We start from the raw sequence: 15,174 nt of genomic DNA, 5'->3' as shown, positions 1-15,174 counted from the left end.
AGTGGGCGATCTAAAATTATTTAGCAACAATCTAAATTAAAATTCTACTGGAGTAGTATATTAAAAACCCATTACTAAAAAATTAAAAACATTAAAAGCCCAACATAGAGTAATACACTACGCGTCCACAATCTCCTCTTCCCCCTTCCGCCGACCAGTTGATGATTTGGTTTGACACAAATTTCTTCACCTCCAAGATTCAGTTTTTCGGGTGAGCACAGCCGTTTCTTCTTCCTCTTTTGCAGACTCAGTGCTTTATAATTGTTCCAAAACGCTATCATTTCATTGGACCAATATCCTTCTAATAGTTTTTGCCATCAATTCATCGTTTCCCACCAAACAGGGCTTCATAATTTCACAACGATATGTATAGATTCTTTTCCTGAACAAGTCACACAAGCTGTGTGCAAAATCCGGTGAAACTCAGCCATTTTCCACACCAAGAAAATGTTTTTCCTGAGTGAAATAGAGCACACTTTGATGTTGCCCCCTCACCTCCTCAATCGACCCCTCGATGAAGCCATTAAAGAGCAGCTCGACTTAATCTTCCTCGACAAGGTTTCTCTCTCTCTCTGCTTCCTCTCTATGTTTCTCCATTTGCTTACTCGCTCCATTTCTTCTAGGTTATTGATAAACAGGGCTTATGTGTTAGTGTGTACGATATTCGGTCAATTACTGGCGGTTTCATACTTCCTGGTGATGGGGCTTCAACTTACACGGTAAAGCTTTTACACATTTCTCAACTTAATTATCATATTTAAATGCTAAACTTCTATTTGATTGTCGATTTCAGTTGTTTTTTTCCCATTGTATCATCTTTTAATTGGATCATGCATTTTGCTTCACTAGCAATTTGATTGCAATATGTTGTTTTCTTTCAATGATGGGAAAGAAATTAAGTATACTTGTAAACCAACTATATTGTGAAGTTAAATCTACATCTATCATATCCAACCTGCCATCATTTTTAATTGAATAAGAAGTTGAGAAATTTGATATGATTACAGGAATAGTGGCTGCAGGAAGTCCAAGACAGAGTTACCTATCTGGAATTGTACTAATGTTGCTGCAAAATTCACTCTCCATAAGTAGCTTTTCTTTGATTCAAAATATAACATCACAAAATAGTTGGTTTACAAGTATAATTCTGTTTATTTAGCATAGCTCACAAGTATTCAATGTGTTGTCATATTTCGTGTAAATAGTGAAACTGTAGAGATTGTCATTTTTGCCACTGGTTGAGTGGGTTTCGAATTGTGACAGTTTAACTTGGTGTGTCTCATTCAGGTGAAGTTCAGGCTGGTAATGTTTAGTCCGTTTGTGGGAGAGATCATAACAGCTCGGCTTAAAGAATCTACGGTGGATGGTTTACGATGTAAGTTACAACTTCTTACATGTTCTGGTTTTTTTAGTGAGTTTTCATTTATAAGTGCCTCTATGACCATTGTCATGATTCTCCATAAGCATGAAAATTCTACAGAGAGAGTAATATTTATACATGAGTATCAATAGCTTCCCTGCTTTCTTGTCTTTATCTTTATTAATTGGTCGTATTTATTATTGGTGAATTGGTGGAGTCTTAGCTATAGGATTATCTTTAGTCTTGTTCATATCTTTTGAGCCATGTTTATCTTAGGATTTCTTTTCCTTTTGAGCCTTGTGTTTATCTTTAGACTTGTGTATATCTTAGGATTTCCTTATTCTTTTAGAATTTAGTCATGTCTATGCATCCCCTAGATGTTGAAAAAGGGAAGCCTCGTCTAGGAATTTATTTGGTATTGGCTTGAGGCCAAGGACCACAAGTGGTGCATCCATCGTTGGTTTGTTTTTATTCTGTTTTAATCATGGGGTTATTATATCAAGCAGGGTCATGCGTTATTTTTGCTGTGTAAATTGTGGTGTGTTTCTGGTAGTTTAATTGCAAGACTCTTGCATCATCTTCTTCCTTTTACCTATCTGTTGGAGTGCACCAATGTTGAATTCTAACAGAGTGTTCATCTGATCATGCACAAAGAACTAAATTACTAAACGCAGCAAGCCAGCAACGGGGAAAGTATTAAAGGGTGAAAGAAATACAATGCCTAACTAACAAAAGTGTGTGTTTGATTGAAATTTATCAAATATAATGGTATAATAGTTGGACGGTAACTCAAGAAACCCAAGTTTGTATACTCTTCAGAGCTCTAGTGTTTTGTAATGGATTTTGTTCCTTTAGAGCTAACACCTGCGGGTGAAGTTGTCTTTAGATCAGGGACATACATTTTCAGTTCTCTTTCTCATAACTTATTTCATGATTTCGTTCCTGCAGAGCTAACACTTGAAAGTGGAAACACTTGTTTATCATTTATGATGCTTTAGTCAGTACTGCATCAAAGAGAGAAATAAGCTCCGCAAGGAAGTGACATCTCTTAATCATAACATAAACTTGCATCCGATCATCTGTTGGCGAAACAGAAAATCCTACTAGGTTACATTAATATGTTAGACAGAAAATGCAGGTTTGGATTACTGCTAATATTGGTATCACAGGCTTAGATTTTTCTTGAAGAGGTTAAGCAGTTCTCAAGAATGTTGTAACAAGCATAATATGACCCGTATTATATTAATGTGAATATTGTTTTGACATTCAATTTTTTTTTTGTTCATTCTAACCTCTTGTCTTTTTTGCACCATTTTTTTTCTCGCCCTAAGATAATTTTTATTTTTAGAAACCTATGTTTTTTCTTGGACATTGAACAAACCCCTTAGTATCCCATGCATAAAATGGCATGGATTTGTATTTTCCCTCTTCATAGTATTGGTCAGTAGTGAAAAGTTGTGTTTGTATACATAATGTTATATTTGCATGTAAAGTTATGCACAAAGAGCTTTGTTCCCAAAAAAATTATGGTGGGTGGTCATGTTAATCAGTTTTTCCTTGGCATTCGCCGGTTTTTTGTTAATATGTCCCTTTCCCTTTTTTTTTCTCCCCTAACAGCAATAACCAGCCCCAGGACACAAGGATTTCGTTTCATTAAATTTAATAGAGATTGTACTTGTGCCTAGGTTCTTTCATCAGTTTTTGTTATAGCTTTTCTTTTTCTGTATCGGAAAATTAAATTGGATCGGGAATTTTAGAAGAGGATTACTCAGTGGATTACACATTGGATGCAGAGGATGAGGTAATTTTAACCCGATTCTTTACTTTGATAATTGTTCAACCGTATGCAACCACATAATTTTCTTGTTGATTAGATAAGGTTTATAGTTCATGATGTGAGTATCCCCTATACCTTTAGAGCCGAAAGATGTCAAGCCATTTGCCCCCATGGTGGCCCCCTAAGCATACTTTAAAAATCTCTTTCTTTAACCCAATCTTGCCATACAAGTCTCTATTAGAATATTTGTCATTTCATTATTGGCTCTTCTTGAATTCATGGCCTATTTTTTCAAGCACATCTGATCCATTTTGTGCGGGCTTATTGGGGCCCCGCTTTTTCTTCCCTTTTGGGTTTCCTTTTTTGTTGGGTTTTATGCCTCTCTGTGAAAACTGAATTAAAATGTTATGCTTCAACATGAGTATTTGATTTATGAAATTGATGTAATATATTTTTTTTTTTTGGGAGGGTTCTCTTGACATGGATGGTTTAGGCCCTACTTCATGGTGGTGATGATTTGGGAGTGAAACATTGGGCTCACTGAGAAATATTTGTGTTTGGGGTAGTACTAATTAGGGGGTTTTTCTTTGCTAGTTATGTTGTCTTAACCAATTCAAGTATTATATGACATTTTGTTTTTGGTAGTTTAGTGAAAGTGTTAGATATCAGGTACTAGTATTTTTTGTTTTGAGGTGAAATTTTCTTTTCAAATTTATACAACCCTCAGATTTTCATATAAAATTTTATACTGAAGAGATGCAGCTGTTATTAGTGCATGATTTATGTGTATATTCTTTGAGAAGAAGCTCCAAAGGTTATTAAGAAACGTGATATGGTTTTGGATAAACATCAAACATGCAAACCCCACAAAATTTGTTTGTGGTCATCTCCCACATTAAGGATTATACAATCATTTAATGGGCCAAACACATTTTGTTATGATAATCATCTTATTCTAAGTATATATCAATCTTTAAAATCTTATACTACAAGTCATTTCATAAATATGAAGTTTTGAATTGCTAAAAAATAGGCGTTGAAGGCAATTTATTTCTAATTATATGGTGATTTGGACTAAGGTGGCTATATATTGATGAAATTGTTTGAACTTATTACAAACAACATTAATATAGACATAATAATCAAACGAATTGATGTTGTATAAGAAAAAGGATTATTAAGGGTGTTCCGAGAATCGAACTCGGGACCTCTCGCACCCGAAGCGAGAATCATACCCCTAGACCAAACACCCACGTGTTATTCTTTCAAGATAGATTTCATTTAATTGAATGAATATTTAGGTCGAAGTTTGGTCAAATTCGATTAATCCCACTAAGTTTAAAATTATAATATTAAATCATAGATTTTCAAATTTTTTCCATTGTTCCATCTGTATACAAAATGTGTCTTTGAATGACGTTCAAAATGCGTGTTTTATGAAAAGACTAAAGTCAATTTTATCTACTACATTAGTCCTAAAGTTAACTTGACATACGTTAAATTTGTGGCCTTTTGGTCCTTAACATATCTTTTGATCGTTAAATTTCTTTTCTTTACTGAAAATAAATCAGTTTAAATATCACTAAAAGATGCGTTTTGTAATAGATGGAATAATTGAGAATAGGAATTAAAACTTCATGATTTATTATTTCAATTTGAAATTTTATAGATCAAAATTTGACAAAACATCATTATTTAATTGACTAATTAACTCTTTATTTAGTAATATTGTCTTTAAATAAAATCTGGACATGAAATTGGTAAAGTTAATTTCCACCAGGATGAATTATATGATCTGCTCATTACATTTAGATTATTTGAGATAACACCTTTGTATACTAATTAAATTCAGGCATTAAAATTTGATTTTAGTAACTAGCAGCAAACAAATAAATATGCACATTAATAATATTATCATTAACTAGCCACAAATTAATTAAATCAGGTAGTAGTCAGGTATTTGGGTATACTCGATCGAGCTACTTGATACACAACAAACCCACTCCTTAAACACCAATCCCGAACGGTATCGAGTAATTTTGATATCGGGTCAGGATCGGGTATTACCACTATCTGTTTGTGCAGCCCTAACCACACATTATTCATTTGATAAAATAAAAAACCTCATCTTTAGGATCACTATGAAATAGTAATAGAGTAAAAGATTAAAAATGTAGAAAAAAATTTGCAATCGTTGCACATAATAATAGATTTTTCAAAAGAGTAAATTATTACACAACATCTTGAATTAAATAAGAAAACTATTACAAGCTTGCAAACAAAAAAAGCCAATCAATAGGTACATTGTTATTTGAATCCTCCTAACCAATGAGTCTAGTTTTCTACTTAGTCAAGGATTTTACACATAAAAAATGAGTATAAAATCCCCACGAAAACCAGTCGAATGGCACCCATTGGCTACATCAGAATACGGAGTACAGCAAGACCAACTGCAGAGACAGAAGCGGCGTACCTATGCAATACTTGATCACATCATACTTTGCAGCTTCCAGTTGAGCTCGCAGTGTATGGATTTCCTGAGATCACACAACCGAGACAACGTGTCGAGCATAAATACAAGTTCAAGAACTATCAATATTCAGCAACTTCGTGTAGAAGTTACTCACTCGATCAAGTTTGGTGGTGAGGTTGGTTGTTTCTTGATTTTGATTGTTCAGCTCGTCTCGGATCCTCCTGCAAATAAGGGCAGATGCATATTTCAGCTAAAAACTAAAAGTACTTCTATATTGGGGATGGATGTTATAAGTTCTCTTCTTATCGTGAATCTGTGAGTTCATTTTTAATAATGCACCCAACGTATAAAATTACTGAATCTGTTGTAGTAATTCATTGAACTCAAAAAATAAAACAATGAAATGCCTCCAAGATTTGAATCCATGTACATTTCATTATATTGAGTTTAATAAATGATACAGCGAATCAGTAACTTTATTCGTTCGGTGCATTAATAAAAATAGGGCTCCTGATAAGAAGGGGACTCATTTGATCCCTCTCACGTATATATAGGTAAATAACTTACCCCCGTTCAAGATTAAGATCCAAGCGCTGCCCCGCTGTGACTTTGTCGATTTCGTACCTGTTCCAAAATTGTTTTTAGTGTATATCTCAATGAAATAAAAAAAGAAAAAATAAGAAAAGTCCTGCATAGACGAAGTTTATTTATCTACATTACCTTAACTCACTACGCATCTTCTCTATATCATTCTTGATTTTTCCATCTCATGTTGTAACATGGAGAAATGGTGGTCCTGCATTTAGAATTAAATCAATTACGTGCGTCTTCACCTAACATACACATTTCTCTGAGATTGGAGTGGTCAAACACATAGTTAAAGATTTACTCCCTTCAAGTGAAATATATGGTCAATATTCTATTTTGAAGTGTCTATTATTATAAATGGTAGTAGTATTGTTTTTCATGGTCATCTACAAACATGCCCTCTTTCTTTTATGGATATTATCTTTACTAGACAAGTATATAACAAATTAACAATATTGATCAATTTCGAATATAATAGTTTAGCTTAGTAACAGAAAGGTATACTACCACCACAATATTAGACCTCTACATATTTAACAATCAAATTCATAACAAGACAATCACAAGCTTTGATCATACTAGCAAAATATAACATATATTCCCACTCCAGCAACAAAAGGTCCCGAACACTACTAAGAACTAATCTCAACATAGAATCAATTTTAAAGAGACAAAAGTCACATTTGCTATACCTGTGAGCTCTTGACTTCGTCTTGAACATGGACAGATTGTTTTCCTGAAACATCTCGCTCTACTCGAAAACAGATAAAGAAGTTAACACTACAAATTCCCTCTTTGCCAACAAACACCAAACAAAGAAATGCAAAAACAGCTCACCTTTTGCATTTCACTCTTAGAAACATAGGAACCAGAGACATTCTCCATACTGTCATTCAGCACCTGCATCATTGCCTCGGTTATTGCCTGCGCCTGCCTCGATCCACCCCTGTGCCTCGAGTTTCCTCACCTAATCAAAACCATCACAAGCAAAAATGTAACCAAAATCATCATATCACATAAGGAAAGAATGTATCTAAACCATCACAACACAAAAGGGCAAAAAATGTAAATAAAACCTTGAAAAAAAACACAAAAAGGCTTAATGTAACTAAATCAGCATAACAGCAATACTGTAGCTAAGAATATCAAAACAGAAAAACACAAGTTTGTAAACGGCAATCAAAAGAACAAATTGAAGCAATCAAACAAAAACACCAATTTCAACTCAAATAACAAAAACCCTATTATAAAAACAAATAATTACAAGGGCCAGAGTGTCGACGAGGTAGATACGTTTGCCGTTGGATTTAGCAAGTTCGGAAATGGGTCGGGTCGCGGCCAACCCGGGTCCTAATCTCAGCACCCGCTTACACGCCGCCGAGTACGCGGTCATTCTAATCCAACTGGCACTTCAATCAAGAACAAAATTTTAAACAAAACCTCCTCTAAAGGTTTCAACTGCGAAATGGGATGAAAGATTTTATCAAAATCGGGAAGGGTTTCGCTTCTAATCAACACAATCGGCTGAAATCAGCTCAAAGATCAAATTTTGGCTCTCTTTGCTTATCTGCTGATCAAACAACAAAAAGGGGGCGGAGTTAAAGGGATAGAGAAAAGGGAAATCGTGATTGAGATATGGAAGGTGAGGGAAGTTTCTGCAGAGGAAATGATAACTGAATTGAAAGATGGGTTTCACAACCTTTTCGTGCTGAAGGTTGGAGACTTGGAATTATTTATAAGCAACGCTGAGGAAAATAAAAGAAAAAGACTTCGAAAAAGTGGTTAAACATTTCTACCATGTTTTTCATTTCTTAAAAATTGATGAAAAACTTTGTGTTTTCATTTTAGGCCCTCGAGATCACCTATGTCATTTCCTACTTCGTCTCCACTATAACCATAAATCTTAAGGACCTTCACATTTTTTTTGAAGTCATAGTGATTGTTAGATCATTCATAACGCAGCTGTCAGCTTTGTCGAAGGGCCGTCTAAAAAACGTGTTCAGGGTGGTCTATTATGATTATTTGTGCATTCATAGTCTCGGTCAAGCGATAGACAGGTTGCGTAAGAAACATGTTGTAGATGGCTTGTCATGACGAGTGTCACAATTTGGAGCGAAAGAGGCGCGACTTTCATCCAATGCCCTCGCGGCGAATTAGCTAACGAGTATATAGCTTACAGATTTATCTTTTGCTATCATCCCTATTTATTTTCCTCATTCAATTTTCACACCAATTCATTTTCTATGTCTCCATTTTCTCTCTCAAATTCTACCATTATGTTGGTTCGCTAAATCGTTTCCAACAGGCCCTCCTAGGTTTGCATCCACGAGTGCGGCGAAGGGGTGAACTTCTAGGGGCGAAAAGCAAAGCCCGGGGAGAGTTGTCGTTTGAGCAGAGTGGCACCCCCAGCCACTCAATTGGACAATCAAGTGTGGGCATGATATATAACGTTTTGTAAAAAGCGTATAAGCATACATGATTATTACGAGTCCACAATGAAAAAAAAAAAAAAACTCTAGGAAAATTTAGATATCATTAGACTTTATTTAGATATCACCTTCTTGAGGCTTAAACCCACTACCTTAGAGAGCCTTGTGCAATGAAGCACGCTTCATATATCACAAATGCTAATTTAACATATTCTGCAGTTGATTTTATTGTAAGAATTATAGACTAATTTCGAGTGCCAAAATAGATTTTAAAAACGCACCCTACAAATAGCTACTCCAATACTCAGATTGAACATAGCAACAGATAAGTAGCAAACTGGAGTATATGACTGGAAGTCGTGCAGATATCGTCTCTTGCCCTCAAAGGAATCTGAACGGGGTGAACAGAGACAGCAGGTGTACGTTATTGCTCGAGGCGTTGTTCCTGCTCCCATTTCATTTTCCCAGACTGTATGGACGGACATCTCCGCTTACTTTGGTCTTTTTCTGTAGGGGTACATAATATCATCGATGCTTTGTTTTATCTGGTTCCCTACTCTACGGATGTTCTTTGCTACCCCATTTGCAATCAGGTTTGCATTTGAGTAAACCTGCACAAAGAAAGAAATTATGAAACTGTCGACGATATCAATGCCAATGCATACAATGATTTTCGGATCAAAATTCCCTTGATCGTTTCAGTGGAAAAATTTGACACTCTCTAAATCCAAATTCTTGGTGGACATTGCAGGATATGTGATATCATGAAGTCGCAAAGTTGGTTTTTGAATGCATGAGGTGGTAAGTTTGCGTAGTGTTAATAAACCCGAAATAAGACCCTAAACATACGCAGATGAAAAAGCTAAACCTGCAACCCATCAAAGTAAGAGGAGGTGTCCATACAATGGCCATTTAACTAAGCTAAACCTATAGCTGATGAGTGACCCTTCGTTACATGAGACAGCACTAATCGTATCCTTATCCGTCCGCCATGGGAACCTACTTGACAATTTAACCAGCCATATAACAAACATGACACATAATGAAATATAGATGGACTTGCCTGCTTAGAAACTCATCGCGACTAACATTAGCTGGTTGAGGCAACCGATGCTGTGGTACTGGTGATTTGTTTCCATCTGTAAGAATAGCAAAATACAGATTATACTGGTATTAACTCAAGAAGGTTTGTGACAATAATATAACCAAACAAGCTTCAAGCTTCAGTTCACACAACACACACACACATATTATATATATACTGCATAATTACTTTAATTATCTGGGAACTAGGCAAGTCATTTTCATTTCATGACCGACTTCATGCAAAGTCAATCTAGTACCATTGTGTCCTAGTTTGTGCATTCTAATAACCTTCTCCATAGTGATGATATCAGAATACTGAGTAGAGTAAAAGCACTTTCAAGAATGACTGCATGAGCGTAAGATGATTCCCCGGGAATTCCATTAATTGTTTATCACGGTGTCACGTATGGCAGCTCACGCTTTTGTAACTTTAACAATCAATGCAGATAATAAAACACATTGAACAAACTTTTTGCTTATTACAAAGACAGGACACTTACCAGCCAAAGATTCTTTGATTTTCCTATCCACCAGTACCTGGTAGGAAGGAAAATCTATATTCAGTTGAGTACATGAAGCTGAAGATGTGACAGATAGAGGAGAGAAACGACAGGACATATTAATGATAAATTTCACTATGAAAAGCTTAAATCCATAAAGATAATAGCAGACAAATCCCTCCCTCAACCAGGCCCCCTTTGCAATCACCAATCATCGTTCAGTCCATAAAATTGTTTTTTTTTGTAAAAATCATATTGCACACAAAAGGTGTCATCATGGAAGAAGAAAAAGGAGTTACTATACACTGCACTCATTCTTCTTGAATACAGATATTTCGTAAATGCAGCATGAATCAATTACAATCAAAGTCAGCTAAACTGAAGCAACTAGGACACCGGAATAGATGAACAGACTGTGACACTTGCCTCAATTCCCATACAGACTGGCAATTCCGGTTCAGACTGCTGTGGATCAGATGCTCGGTTCTTTTGGTCGGCGTAAATAGAATAACCAACGCAGCCGTATTTAAAATCCCTGAGGATCATACCATCTTTAGATGCTTCCATCTCAGATGTCCCAACAATATACCGAGGAGCTACAAAATCAAACATGAAATCATTATCTTCAACATATGCACCAAAACATTAAGCACATCTTCTTAAACTAATCAATAAGAATATGCTGCACCATTTCTCCAACAACCAATTAACACAGAAAGAGCCCAATGACAAACAATTCCTAAACTCTCTAAATTCATTAGACAATATCTGTTCTAAAGCAAACAATCTTAAGCTCATTACACCAACTTAGTAAAACCATAGCTGAAAAGCAAATACTGTGTAATTTGCAATTAAATATCGGAATAAGTGTGTGATTGTGTGAAAACCGAAAATCCCGAATCCATTGATCGATCGGAACTAAGCAACACGAAAAAGAAGAGCTTAAGAGACAGGCGGAAATCAACATCGAAATTAGGGCTATTATACCATTAGGGAGGGAACGGGAGAGGCCAAGGCAGAGAGGATTCCTGGAGTCGGATTTAAATTGAGAAGAATAATAGAGGCAGCCTTTGCAGGATCTTCCCTTGTTGGCGCCACTGCCATCGTCCGTGTTTGGTATTTTGGGTTTGGAATTGGTAGGGGCGCCAGCTGAGTCGCCGGAGTTGGGCGATTCCGACATTTTAGGGCGCGGTATCGCCTTCTTTCCGTCGTCGTCGATCTTTATTTTGCTGCTGTTTTTACTATTTAATTTTTGCTGCAATTTTATGTTTGTGTTGTAATTTGGGGATTTTATTTGTTACTGTACAACTCCCTCCTTTTCTACTATTTATTGTTTCCACAAATACGAAATCACTTTATTAAAAACATAACTTTAAAAAAATCATAATTCAAATTATATTAATAGTAGTAATATTTTATAGAAAAGAATAATACATAATTCAAATGTTTTACTTAAATTCAAAATACTCTACAAATGTACTTAATAAATTTATAATGATTACAATTCTTTATCACTAATAATTAGTTTATAAATATAATATATTTACTATAATTATAAATCTTATCACATAATTATTATATACTCCATTTATTTAAATAAGGTAAGGTTATTAACCTTTCGTATATTTTACTTTGAAACGATAATACTCATGATTCTTGTTCGAAAATTTTAGAAACGAGTAGATCACGACGTTGCCGTGAAAAGAGCTAAGAGTCGACATCATTGGGTTTGGACCTCTTGAACATTAGTCGTTGGATTACGAAAGAAAGTCTATCCCGAGACACATATTCTAATCCATTAATTACTTTGTCCATTGTGTATCTCATTCGAGTTATATTTCGAGTTCATGCAAGAAACGACATTTTTATATTTCGAACTTGAAGAAAGAAAATTCAGATTGTTTGAGCATGTTTGATTTCATATAAGTTCTTGTCTATTTTTAACAAAACAATGCTACAGAGTTGTGCTTGTCTAAAATGCATGGTTGAAGAATAAACGAAATTGATAAAAGATTTACCGAAAAGGAAATGAAGGAAATTTGGTTGGACCGTAAGTCTCCTTTTCCTTCGCGCTTGTACAAGAACTTGAATGATACTTGATTGAAAGCTTGAGTAAATATTTCGGAAATTTGGGAGAGGGTATGAAAGTGTTTGTTGTGTGTGGTTGATGGAGGAAATGAAGCTCATTTGTATACACCTTTTTTTCCGACATCGTACATGAAACCATTTAAAGTTTTCACTGCTAAAATCCTCAGTCAATCTTTCCAAAGGTTAAATCATGAAATTCATAAACATTTTTTTTTTTGTGAATGATTTTGAATAAAAAAAACATCTTTAATATCCATCAGTGAACTATTCATTCATTATTTGGCACTATTTCTAACAATATTTACTATTCATTGTACAAATTACAATGTATTGACCAATTTCTCCATATGTAGGAGCATGCTTGGAGAATTAGAGCTTCACCGAAAAGGAGCACCGTCTTTCTTAAAGTCATAGCTCATCTTTGTAAAAGAATAGATAAAACTACACTTAGGGCTTGTTCGGTACTCATTTTTTGACTTCGCATTTATTAAAACCAACTAGTATTAAATGTGGCTGGGCCCACCACATAATATTTCAATCATGGTATTTGTTGACCCTGTTAAAGGTTCTTGTTAGTGTGAGAAAGAAGCACAAATTTACTTAAATGTCCTCCCCTGCATGGTCACTTCCCAATTTTGCCCTCATGTTTTACGCGTTTAAGAAAGCAAAAATTTTGAGAATCCCTCCAAAAATTAATTTCACTTCACTGAGTTGGCGGCAAGCTATAGCTTTTTATAGACACTGCGTTTCAATACTCAAACATGGTAGACACGTAGTGCGATGTGTAGTTGGATATTCACATACGTGGTTGTAAGTCCTACTCATTACTTTCCGTTCGTATGTTGTCGTATAACTTGATGTTGTATGAATGTGTTCGTAGGTGAACATGTCTCGGGCGGTAAGAGGAATGGGCGGCGGACGAGTGGAGGTGGTGGTCCATCAGTCCGACCATCGTCCGAACATTCACACTTCATTTACGTGGGTGTTAAGCTAAAATCTTTTTTTTAGGTGTTCTTGATAAATCCTCCGAAATATAAGAAAGGAGACCGTACGCGACAATCGGTCCCATAGAGAGGAAGAGATCTTGGCGGCGACATTGGTTGAGCTTGTGGCGTTAGGGTGGAAGTCGACAATGGATTTGGATGGTTATCTTCAAAAGTGCGAGGACAGTATCCGGCAAGAATTTCCAACTTTCGACATAAAAGGGCAACGCACATCGTTTCCAAAATCACCGCATGGAAAGGAAGTTACACAAGTATGAGGAACATATTAGAGCGAACCGGTGTGGGTTTCAGTTCAAATGGAGATTACAAGATAGACATTAACGACGCAATCGGTGGGAACATGTTGTTAAGGTCAACGCATTTTGTATAAAATCTTGTTCAATTTTTGTCTTTAATTTTTAAGCACGACACGAAACTATATGGTTGTTACTTGTAGCTGGACCCTAAAGCCAAGTTCATGCGTCATAAGTCGTGGCCTCTATGGGAGACTTGGAAATGCATTTTCGGCGAGACCGCGCAACCGGAACTGGAGCCGAAAATTTGTCGTAGCGCGTCTCGCCTTCGTGACAATGGTGGTGGAGGTAGTGAGTGCGACGAGTGATTCACAACCAACATTCGTCGTTATCCTATTCGGTGATACGAGAACCAACGGATGACCAAAACTTAGGCAAACAAATGAGCTCGGGAAACATCGAGAAGCAACTCGTTGCGTGCAAATCTGTTGGTGAAAAGCGTAAGGCGGCCAGTTCCGATCAATTTTTTATGGATTTTTGGCGAATGTACATGCGAGAATAATTCAAGGTTGGCGGAGCTATCGGCAAAAATCGGTTACGACTTTGATCTTGGACAAGCGCGGCAATCGGTTTTTGATAAACTTGGTGATGTTGATGGATTAACCACAGGTGCGAAGTATCGTCTTTGCAATATATTGGGCGATAAACCACAAAGGTTGGAGGTGTTCATGGGTATGCCCACAGAAGCTCGGCTTGGCTATCTTCGGTCTACGTTGGAAAATGTTTGAATGCTGTTTTATGTGTCGAATTGTTGGTTGGTAGTAGTTTTGACTTCGTTCATGTTTGATTATCATATTAGGGGTTGTGTTTAGGAAGTATTTTATGGTTGGTGTTTCTGCACACGCTTTTGTTCTTGTGTGCATGACTTTTGTCTTCCAACTCCTTTCTATTTTGATATCTAATAGCATGCTTTAGTAGGCGTGCAATGTTAAGGAGTTAATCATGTTTTAGTTCAAGCGACGATGTTCAGTGAACCAATTAACCATCCCGAGACTTCTAAACTTTCAAGTAAGTCACAAACGGTAGTGGAATTATTAAGTTTGACAATAACGCCTTAAACAATTGGAAATGAATGTATGACTTTTAACAATATTCTTTCTTGAAACCAAAACCTAATGTGTATGTTTGTGTATGATCATACGGTAATAAGCCTATTGTCATTTGTCCGCAATTTCATTTTGATAAATACTTGCACAACAGAATTACAAAGCAAAGCAAAAGCAAAAGATTGTTTAACGACCCTAATGATAACCATTGCACGAGGATATACCATACATTGGGATTACATCCGGAGACCATAACAAACAAGCAAAAGATAAAATAACACACATTGGTACACCGCAAACCCTATTACATTACAAAGAAAATCAACATTGCATGCGACAATCTGTAACATCCCAAAATATGCTTAAATAAAATTTATTATTTCAATAAAGAAATATCTAGATTATGACCAATAGATACATATTTTGAATTAAAGCTGATCATTATTAATGGAGATTGAGCTTTATTTTAAAAATAGGAAGTCTTTGGTATTAAGAGTTGAAATTAGTGTATGAAATATTGTGAAGAGAGA

At 35.8% G+C, this 15,174-nt stretch overlaps 2 protein-coding genes, 1 non-coding gene and 1 pseudogene across 3 annotated transcripts; 1 reads left to right on the top strand and 3 right to left on the bottom strand.

The window, feature by feature from the left end:
- The first annotated feature begins 421 nt into the window (after positions 1-421).
- Positions 422-1,892, top strand: LOC125187162 (DNA-directed RNA polymerase III subunit RPC8-like). Its single transcript, XM_048083697.1, has 4 exons — positions 422-558; positions 624-719; positions 1,288-1,375; positions 1,867-1,892. The coding sequence occupies exons 1-4, from the start codon at positions 448-450 to the stop codon at positions 1,890-1,892; spliced, it is 321 nt and encodes a 106-aa protein (XP_047939654.1). The 5' UTR covers positions 422-447.
- A 2,425-nt stretch (positions 1,893-4,317) lies between these two features.
- Positions 4,318-4,389, bottom strand: TRNAP-CGG. Its single transcript has one exon. It is a non-coding gene; the product is annotated as a tRNA-Pro (tRNA).
- Positions 4,390-5,314: 925 nt separating this feature from the next.
- Positions 5,315-7,743, bottom strand: LOC125201692 (annotated as a pseudogene).
- A 1,785-nt stretch (positions 7,744-9,528) lies between these two features.
- Positions 9,529-11,485, bottom strand: LOC125201575. Its single transcript, XM_048099747.1, has 4 exons — positions 11,201-11,485; positions 10,640-10,809; positions 10,214-10,250; positions 9,529-9,766 (listed from the first exon to the last, which is right to left on the bottom strand). Exons 1-4 carry the CDS (start codon positions 11,391-11,393, stop codon positions 9,639-9,641), a joined length of 528 nt encoding a protein of 175 aa, XP_047955704.1. The 5' UTR covers positions 11,394-11,485; the 3' UTR covers positions 9,529-9,638.
- Between the last annotated feature and the right edge of the window lie 3,689 nt (positions 11,486-15,174).

This window comes from Salvia hispanica, chromosome 1, assembly GCF_023119035.1.
Source record: "Salvia hispanica cultivar TCC Black 2014 chromosome 1, UniMelb_Shisp_WGS_1.0, whole genome shotgun sequence".
In the NCBI taxonomy this organism is placed as follows: domain Eukaryota; kingdom Viridiplantae; phylum Streptophyta; class Magnoliopsida; order Lamiales; family Lamiaceae; genus Salvia; species Salvia hispanica.
The sequence above is the reverse complement of the archived record's forward strand: the minus strand, read 5'-3'. Positions and strand labels throughout refer to the sequence as shown.

What these genes read in the sequence shown, in the direction of transcription:
- LOC125187162 (XM_048083697.1), top strand. Translation starts at nt 448, where the DNA reads ATGTTTTTCCTGAGTGAAATAGAGCACACTTTGATGTTGCCCCCTCAC. An exon ending in ACTTAATCTTCCTCGACAAG is followed by an intron (nt 559 to 623) that starts GTTTCTCTCTCT and finishes CATTTCTTCTAG; the next exon opens with GTTATTGATAAACAGGGCTT. An exon ending in TACGGTGGATGGTTTACGAT is followed by an intron (nt 1,376 to 1,866) that starts GTAAGTTACAAC and finishes TATATCAAGCAG; the next exon opens with GGTCATGCGTTATTTTTGCT.
- LOC125201575 (XM_048099747.1), bottom strand. Translation starts at nt 11,393, where the DNA reads ATGTCGGAATCGCCCAACTCCGGCGACTCAGCTGGCGCCCCTACCAAT. An exon ending in CAGTCTGTATGGGAATTGAG is followed by an intron (nt 10,251 to 10,639) that starts GCAAGTGTCACA and finishes CCTTCCTACCAG; the next exon opens with GTACTGGTGGATAGGAAAAT. An exon ending in AATCAAAGAATCTTTGGCTG is followed by an intron (nt 9,767 to 10,213) that starts GTAAGTGTCCTG and finishes CTATTCTTACAG; the next exon opens with ATGGAAACAAATCACCAGTA.